The sequence below is a fragment of the Carica papaya genome, chromosome 7 (assembly GCF_054855325.1).
Source record: "Carica papaya isolate Zhongbai chromosome 7, ASM5485532v1, whole genome shotgun sequence".
Lineage (NCBI taxonomy): Eukaryota > Viridiplantae > Streptophyta > Magnoliopsida > Brassicales > Caricaceae > Carica > Carica papaya.
The window spans coordinates 2,153,738-2,163,524 of NC_142315.1; the positions used below are offsets into that span (position 1 = coordinate 2,153,738).

Below are 9,787 nucleotides of genomic sequence, written 5' to 3' on the forward strand. Positions count from 1 at the left end.
AGCTTCAAAATAACAGAAGATGATGAATAGGCATCAAATTTCTTCTGTCCTCCCATCATCTTCACCTAAACAAGCCCTAGGGATTACACTTTTCCGTTCAGAAATTTGTCGGTGTTGTTGGCCTGGTCAGAGGAGAAAAAAGATGAACTGTGATGAAATGCAAAGAGGCAGTAATGAGGGAATTGGATGTTAATTTCAAGGCCAATCATATTTTCTCCCGCTATTTTCTTAGTGATGCCAGTTTTTTTGAAACTAAAAATTTAGGTATTAAATTATAATAAAAAAATTATCTATAAATAAAATAAAAATTAAGATGAAATTCGACAACTTAAATTTGGACTGGAGGTGGAATCGGAATCATCCAATTGCAAAACATTATCATATCCGATGGAGGAAATCATCAGATCCTCAAGGCAAAGGAGACTTAAAATTTATCTGAATAATTCGATTGGCTGCTGAGCGGCCGCCATCGACACCCAAATCCTTGGGAGAAACTGTTTCTTAAACCCCTGGTTTGTTGAAGATGAGTTTGCAGAGTGTTGTTTTGCCGACGCCGATTGCCTTGATTCCATCGTCATTGACTGGTCCGCGGAGAAGCAGATTCATCAGGTCGGTTACTTCTCCGTCGAAGCCATGAATCTTGGATGGATCCAATCGCCGCGAAGAAATCTTCCAGGGGAATGCTGATTGGTCATCAACTCTTTACACGAAAAAGCTTGAGCTTAAATCAAACAAGCAATTTTCATTCGAAATCTTATGAACATGTGATTCATCCAAGCGAAGATTATAAAAAACAAATCCGCAACAGCCACAAACACAGACCATGACCAGAAGCAAGAAAATAGACAGCTCTAAATCAGTAGAGTCCGTAGGTCCGCTTCTCGCCATTGAAAGAAACCGAACACCGCACCACAGGTCCTGCAGAACAATACAAGTTAACTGGGTGAAAATATATTAGCTGCAAAACCATACGCGTCATAAAACCACCAAAGTCATTTGAGCATTTAAAATTTAAATGTTAAATGAAAAAAAAAACAATTTTAGATCACCATTTCAGAGTGGTAAAGTTTACAGAATGTCAGTACTAGAGACGAAATTTTCTTTTCGGTATCATGAAAAATTAGAATAAATCTTTAACTACCGGAAGTTCTCTCAACTACCCTGTTAAAGGATTGCCTTTTTGAATGCTGAAATTTACTAATAGATCCTCTCAAGCTATGAAATTATATAGATGATGTGAAAGGTGAAAATAAGGAAGGAAAACACTCCTGTGATTAAGGAAGACTATCATCTTCAATAAGGTGAAAACAAGCACACCAAACATGAACACCAACGATAAGGCAATTCATCGAAGAAGGAACAATATTCAGCTTCCTTTATACAACAAGATAAGAAATTCATGCAGGAGATTCCATGGGGCAAAAGAAATAGTGGGAAAGTAGTAGAAAAAGTGAGATTGAACAATAAATTTCTAGTAGAAATTACTTGATGGATAGATCATCCTTATAAAAATCTTCCAACTTTGATGCAAGAGATATCAAGTAGTAGCTACAATTGCCAACAAGTATAGTTGATAAGTATGCTTATAGACTGCTAAAAATAATAGCATACTCTGCTGCAATTAGATTTTAATATAAAAAAGAAAATAACAAACTCTGGGCATCAACTAAATACATACAATGACATAAAACTGCAATCATAACAAACCTGAAGTTATTTTTCAAAGTTCTGAAAGTCTTCATTCACGTGTAATTTTATTTGTTCACTTCTGATAGGCCATGTGTTTTCTTCAGAGGCAACTTCAGCAACCCAAGACAGGCTTGACTGTCATCACATTGTTCCTCAACTCCAGAACTTGTGGTCATAGTCCAGTTTAGTATTGCTCGAACAAAAAGAAAGAAGCATGCAAAAAGGTCATCAAGTTTTGGGCATTCTCCCCCTGTAAATCTTTCAAGAGAAGGCAAGGCAGCTCCAATGCTTTTCAACTCTGGCAGTTCAAACAAATGCAGAGTCCTTAGATGTTTCATTGAACGCACTGTTGTTCCATCAAACTCAAACACACGTTTGAGATTATCACAAAACCTAATCTCAAGAGACTGAAGATTCATTGGTTGCCGGGACGAGGAGAAAACAGTTTCAAGTAGTGGACAACATTCTAGATACAGATGCTTAAGATTACTGAATCTCTCATCATGCAAATTCTTGTTGCATATACTCTTCAGAATGGGAAGGTTAAGAATCTGCAGAATCTCAAGTTTGTTTGATGCTCCAATAGCTTCCTCTTCTCTACTGAAAACGCTCTCCATGTTAGTGCATCTCTCTATGCAACAGCCTCTCATTGCCCTGATATTGTTTGCACCCAATTCATATAAGCAGCTGATATTTCCATTATCTCGCAAACATATATATCGAGCACGCTTGAGAACACCCTGCAGACCTAGGAAAGGACTGCAAGAGCGAATTTCCAAAGACTGGCTGTGGATTTCCAAGTAACTAGGAAAACATCTGGTCCTTGAGTAAATATCTCTAAATTTGGCTTCATCTCTGTGGCTAAAGAAATCTCCTTCTTCACCTTGCTTTCTAGGAGGTAAAACAGAAAAATAAAATTGCTTGAAGTATGTATCCCATAACACAGGATTCATTTCATCAAAAAATTCGAAAAACTTGCTGCCACTAACCATTATGTGGAGATTATTTATCCTCAATGGAAATCTTTTCCCTGTCCCAAAGATGCCACAATCAACCCAATTTAGTTCCTCTGGAAGGCGCTTTATCCGCCTCCAATCAAGTTCTTCAGTATCCTTCAGGAGGGGGAGATGGAGATGTTTAAGGCGAGGCAACTCTGAGATCTCATAGGGAAATTCTTTTATCCCAGTACCCCAAAGATCAAGAACCTCCAAGTGGCTTAGTGATTCCAAATGCTGCAGCTTCTTCAGGCGCCAACAATCTCTTAGCGAGAGCTGGCGAAGGTTGCATAAGAACTTGAGGGAAGGAAGGTATGTGACTGCTGTTTCAGAAAGATCAAGAACTTCAAGCCTTGTAAGCTTTTCCAAGCCTAATGCATCTTTCATACGTGACCACCCTCTCAATGACAAATGGGTTAAGTTACTTAGGAAGAAAACATCTACGTAAATGGGAGTTTTGGACAGGTTGAGAATCCGAAGGTTCCTCATAGCACTAAGTAAATGACGCGGTAAAGAATCATTTCTAGGTAGATATCTTAAATTAGAAGTATTGAGCTCCTCAAGATTTGATAGAGACTCCAAGATGCGAAAATAAAAAGTCGAAATTCCAGAAAGTCTGAGTATCCGAAGTCGAGGCAAACTCGTAAGACTAAAGGAACGGTAACTATGTAATAACAAATTAGTGCAATCTGAAAGATCAATCACTTCAAGATTTTTAGGAAAATTTGGCAACTCACTAAGGGAGGAACAACCACGCAGGATAAGCTTGCGCATGTTTGGGAACTGGTTGAAAGCAAAACCTGTTAGAGAACGTGCATTAGTGAGGTCAAGTACCTCGAGTCTTGCAAGTCCTTCCATTTCTTGAAGATTCTGTAAGAATTCACAATCCCTTAAAATGACAAAGCGAAGGTTAAAAAGGTGGGAGAGTGATGGTAGAGACCGGACTTTGGTACTTGAGAGGTTTAGACAACGAAGACACCACAAATGTTGAAAGGATTGATCTTCAATTTCAACTACATTAGAGGAACCAGAGAGATCAAGTAATTCAAGGTCTTTACAAGCTTTTGTACTTGGCAGCTTCGTCAGTGCTGTACAATTTCTTAGCAAAATATGAGAAAGATTGCAAGTGATGGAAGGTAGGGCATGCAAGCCAGTTTCAGATAAATCAAGAACTTTAAGGCTATGTGCAGTTTCAAAAATGTCATCGTAGGTTTCCTTTAAACTGATAGCACCAGAAAGATCAAGAACCTGGAGATTAGAAAGCCCATTTAGCATTGGAAATCTAGTTAAGGATCTACAGTTTCTTAACATGATATGTGTTAGCTCTTCACAACCAGATAGAAGTGGCAGGCGATCAATCTGCGAGTGGGAAACATCAAGGATCCTGAGCTTTGTAAACTGCCAAAAGGTTCTATTGTAGAATCTTTCGAAACATGAGGCACCAGAAAGGTCCATGACCTCAAGCTTTTGCAAGGCACTTAGTCGTGGAAGTATTTTCAGGTGGCGACACCCTCTCAAGATAAGCCAGCGTAATTCAGTTAAGTTGGAAATAGAAATAGGCAACATCTCAACCCGTAGATCAGAAAAGTTGAGAATTTGGAGACGAAGCAGTTGCTGCAATAAATCATCTGGAATTGTCACCAATGATGTAGCACCAGATATCTCAAGAATCACTAACGATTTGAGCCCTTGTATCTGATCAATATTCTCCAGAAACTCACAGCCCCTTAAGACAAGCACAGTAAGCTCTTGCATGAGCGAAGAAAATGCTGGTAGAGATTTAATTATGGGTTTGAAGATACCAAAAACATTGAGACCGCTCATGTTCTGGAAAAATGCTTCAGGGACTTCTTTGCCTAGACAATTACCATCAAGCAATAATGTTGAAATTTTCTCTGATTTGCAACCATATCCAACAGTTCTTATCACGCCATCAATCAGTGCAATGTCCCCACATCCTTCCCACATGTCACTCATCAAAGCAGGAACCATTAAACAGCTCTGTGTACCTATAAATCTTTGGGAATCCCTACCAGAATAATATCCTCCATCTTTGTTCTTGTGGTAAATCACATAATATTCTTCATCTATGATCGACCAATAAGGCACTGTCATGGCACATCCTACCATTACAACACAGTTGGACTCCATATGTTTTAGAAACCCTTGACTTATAAGCTCCATGAAAACAAAGTAACCCTTCTTAAAAGAATTCTCAATACAATCAACAGGACCCAGACAACCCTCCACAATCCAAAGGGCTATCAAATAAATGAAATTAACAGGACCATTTAAGTGAATGTACTGCCAGCTGTGCCAGAAACAAAGAATCAGATCATTGGTTCGCAGAATTGCATGGGCAATTTGGAGAAAGCAGGACATAATGCTGGAAGCACCAGTAACTGTTGAGTCTACTCCAAATTCTCCCATCCAATCCCGATATTTATATTTTGTAATGTAGTTTAATGCTTCTGCCATAGCCTCAATTTTAGCAGGAGCACCCTGGCTTTCCTTATATATACCTTCAAATAGTAGTTCAAATTTTGGATCTCTGACTTGTTTTTGCAAAAAAGTGAAGGTCTCTGATGCAGAAAAGGGTTCCATCTCCACCACCTTCAAGTAAGGACCAATAGGATTTCCAGAGTAATCTATGGTGGTGACTAAGGCTCTAAATGAAGGCTGCTTAAAATCAGGAACCAATGATTCAAATTCTGATACAATTTCATCTACTTTCATCCCCTTAGAAACTCCATCCAAGATTAGAAGACACCTCTTCTTACCAATAACTGCTGATATTTTCTGTTTAAGATTACCCTCTGTCTGAATCTCCTCATCGTCATCACCATCGTCATCCGCATCCCACTCCTCAGTTGGCAGACATATAGGCAACTGAGCCGCAATCCTCTCAAGTGGAGATTCCTTGTCATTTTTTCTGCTCATAGACAACCAAAAATATAAATCAAACAGACCTTTTTGCCTTACAATATCACTAACCTTGTTTGCCATCCATGTTTTCCCTATCCCTGGTTTCCCAACTAGACACACCACTTTGACATGGTCTGCGCATAGTGCGTCCAATATGGTTTGTAGGCGCACACCCAACGCGTCCCCGTTAGCCATGGCAGATCCTGCAACAAAATGTTCGTATGAAGAAATATCTTCCTATTATGTACCAGTAAATAAGAAACAAGCAATCACAGAATGGTGACATACGATAAATAAGATGATAAAAGTTACAGCTTAGGATTATGGGAGTCATTGTAAGAATGGTGGAAGAGAATGTATCTTAAGATAAATAAGATGAAAGTAGTAAGTTTCTATATGCAAAAACAATTCAGATGTAAAGCTGTCCAAGATAAACAATAGAAAATTTCAAGTGTAGTAGAACTCAAAGAAAATCTGAAACAGAATAGTCATGAAGGAGATTATTAAAAACCTGTAGATTTCAATTGGGCACTCCGATGAAAGCAGTATCAGTTGCCAGGAGCTTCTTCTGGATGAAGAAAAGAAGCAGACGGTTGTTAGCAAATTGTAAATCAGAATAGGAAGCTGGTAGTGGAAGATGGACAGCTCACAGCATTAATTATAGTTTTTAAAAACTGTTGACCCTGTCTACTAAAATATTCAATCAACAAACTTTGAGATTGTAAATGATGAATAATTTATAAAAACTAATAATAAATTGTAAGCTCTGCATCATCTGCTTGATTTCTTGCTAAATTTCTCGATGATGGAACATCTGATCAGCTGAGAGGCCTTGGTGGTTATTTCTACAAATTGAGGTCTTCATTTTTGTTTCTTTTGGATCTCGACCATGTCGTTCTCTCTCCTCCGCATCAATCAAAATCACAATAAATAAAAAAATTGCTGCAGATCTGCACAGGGCGGAAGAGAAAGAGTGACAACCATGTGAGTAAAAAAAAGACTATTCTACCAAAACCAGCAAGTCAACAAGATGTAGAAGATGCAGAATAATATAAATAACATCATCACTATGCTTCGACAAAACAAATTGGATTAGATCAGACAGAATAAATTATATATAATGAATTAAATATGGTTCAGCTGGTGTTTTCTGTATAAATATGGTTCAATTAATATTCTTCAGAAACTCATTTGATCGGTTTGAATGGATGATTTTGGACACAGACTGTGTTATTTGATCAATTTCCAACAGGTGGTAAATATTTTAGATTCGATTTGAATGACTAATTCTGCATTAGCATTTAATGAATTATTATTTATTTATTTATTAATTATAGATGAAATGTAGTTATAAATCTTTATTTTATTTATTTTGTTAATATTTTTAATTTAAAGATACATTTTGATTTAAACTCAAATTTAGTCTGGTTTCTATTTGTATAAAGTTTATATATATGTTCGATAGAAAAGAAGGAAGAACAAAATGGAGCCAGGAAGAAGCAGAATAACTAAAAAAAATATTTCCTTCTGAATGATGTTTTGCTGTTTATGGGAATACATATATTGCCACTGGTATTGTACTGTAGCAGAAGGAAACAAATTACAAGAATGCATATATTGCCACTGGTGTTGTATTATAGCAGAACAAAACAAAAGAAAACAAAAACGGTTACAATTTAATTAACTAATTTAAACTGATTTATTAATTAGTCTTAATACTCCCCCTCAAAATGGAGAGTACAAATTTATTGTATCCATCTTGCTCAACAAATTGTCGAATTGCGTAGGATGAAAGGCCTTTGTCATTAAATCTGCCAGTTGATTTCGAGTGGATATGTGCATCGTTTTCAAGGTACCATCTTGAATCTTCTCACAGATAAAATGACAGTCAAGTTCAATGTGTTTTGTTCTTTCATGATACATTGGATTTGAAGCAATGTGTAGAGCTGTCTTATTATCATAGTAAAGCAATGCAGGGCCTTGGTGTTGAACCTTTAAATCTCGTAACAACTTTAGAATCCAAACAATTTCGCAAGTAGTGTTGGCCATGGAGCAGTACTCGGCTTCAACAGATGATCGAGAAACAACTTGCTGTTTCTTTGATTTCCATGAGATTAATGAAGACCTAAGAAAAATATAATAACCAGTGAGAGATCTTCTAGTATCAGGACATGTGCCCCAATCAGCATCAGAAAAAGCCTTAATCTGAATGGCAGATGATGAAGGAAATAAAAGACCTTGTTCAAGTGTCCTCTTGATATACTGGAGAATCCGTAAAGCGGCTTGAAGGTGACTGGTTCTAAGAGCAGCCAAAAACTGACTCAATCTATTGACAAAGTAGCATATGTCAGGGCGAGAGATGGTTAAGTACAACAGTTTTCCAATCAGTCGCCGATATCTGGTGATATCACTCAAAGCTTCGCCATCATCTTTAGACATCTTGATATTAGGATCCATGGAAATAGATGAGGGTTTACAACAAAGATATCCAGTCTCAGTTAATAGATCCAATGTATATTTTCTTTGGCATAAGGTGATTCATGTGTCATTTCTTGCAATTTCAAGTCTAAGAAAATATCGGAGAGTCCCCAAATCTTTCATTTTGAATTTTTATCTGAGTGTAGCTTTGAGCTCTTCAACAGTCTGATCGTCATTATTAGCAATAACAATGTCATCGACATACACCAACAATGCTATGAAGGTTTTACCTTGTTGCCTGACAAATAGGGAGTGGTCACGTTGTGACTGATGGAAACCTTCTTGAAGTAATACTTGTGAGAACTTATGAAACCACTGTTGGAAAGCATGTCTCAACACACAGATTGATTTGTGTAGGCGGTAAACAGGTCGATGTGGAAAAGTCTCCCCCTCTCGAGGAGAATAGCCTGGAGGAATAGTCATATAAACTTCTTCGTGAAGGTCATCATGAAGGAAAGCATTGGTGACATCCATGTAACAGCCCCGAAAATTTAAATGGAATATATGTATTAAAAATCTCAAATGCAGAAGCGTAATAAAAATTTTAATTAACATCACTTACACAATAACCAAAACGTACTCAAAATATGAAGGAATAAACTAACTACAAGAGATACTCGAAATAAAAACTATAAATATAATTATGAAGTCTTTAGCGTCCCCTTCGTCATCTTCCTGCGGAACGGGCTCGGGAACAACGTCTTCCTGATCTGAAATGGTTAGATAAGGAATGAGCTACACCAGCCCAATAAAGACATCACACTATCTCACCACCACGGAAGTAAAGGTGGGTAGAAAACAAAAATGACCAATGGAGCATAATTTATAACGAACTCGTTTATTAACATAAAAACCTTTACTGTCCACTTACCTCGGTGAGATCCATGAAAATCACATATGAAAGCAATAACATTATCATCATCATGAAATCATATAGACTTTATAACATAACACTTATCATGCCTTTGCATTTCAATCATTAAACAACATATTTTCTTCTTTTACCAGCCTACCAGTATCCATGGGGATCCATAGGGCTCCCGCTACTCGTGAACCCTTAAAATTTATAACCTGATTCCAGGGTCGTCCCCATACCCCGTCCGGTATGGGCGCCAAAACTATGAACCTCAATACCCCGTCCGGTATGAGGGTAAAACGAGCCGTCACCATACCCCGTCCGGTATGGGAGCCAAAACCATGAACCTCAATACCCCGTCCGGTATGGGGGTGAAACAAGCCGTCCCCATACCCCGTCTGGTATGGGTGCCAAAACATATAAGGTCTCCATACCCCCTCCGATATGAGAGACCACGTTTCCGGTAGGGTTCCCTACGGACCCGGTCCGTCCACCAACTCCTAGGATATCTAGTCAAGATGTCCACATTATCCATTTATCAATTCACATAATCTTTTTACCTTTTTTCTTGATCTTAATCATCCAATCATGCACAACATATAAACCAGTAATTGACACCAAATAAGACAACATAATATCGGGTTCATCATAATACAAACTATAATAAAGAAACCATGATTCATGCATACAAGACCATAATATAATTACATCAAACATCATACTGCATTTAATACTGAAAATTTGATCAAACAATAACATACCAATACTGTATCGTATCGGGCCCCATTGGCAATCTAAATCAATTATACATCTATAAGTCACACAGTACAGTTTAATTATTTAT

At 37.6% G+C, this 9,787-nt stretch overlaps 1 protein-coding gene across 4 annotated transcripts; it reads right to left on the reverse strand.

Annotated features, from left to right (window-relative positions):
* Positions 1-272: 272 nt before the first annotated feature.
* LOC110817940 (putative disease resistance protein At4g19050) lies at positions 273-6,869 on the reverse strand. Of its 4 annotated transcripts, none has more exons than XM_088208424.1 (4): positions 6,401-6,869; positions 6,121-6,181; positions 1,708-5,812; positions 273-918 (listed from the first exon to the last, which is right to left on the reverse strand). In XM_088208424.1, the coding sequence occupies exon 3, from the start codon at positions 5,802-5,804 to the stop codon at positions 1,755-1,757; it is 4,050 nt and encodes a 1,349-aa protein (XP_088064550.1). In that variant the 5' UTR covers positions 5,805-5,812; positions 6,121-6,181; positions 6,401-6,869; the 3' UTR covers positions 273-918; positions 1,708-1,754. The 4 variants fall into 4 exon arrangements, with proteins under 4 accessions (XP_088064550.1, XP_088064551.1, XP_088064549.1 ...); XM_088208425.1 differs by having other exon boundaries at positions 1,708-5,573; positions 5,679-5,812; positions 6,121-6,869; XM_088208423.1 differs by having other exon boundaries at positions 6,121-6,869.
* Between the last annotated feature and the right edge of the window lie 2,918 nt (positions 6,870-9,787).

What these genes read in the sequence shown, in the direction of transcription:
- LOC110817940 (XM_088208424.1), bottom strand. Translation starts at nt 5,804, where the DNA reads ATGGCTAACGGGGACGCGTTGGGTGTGCGCCTACAAACCATATTGGAC.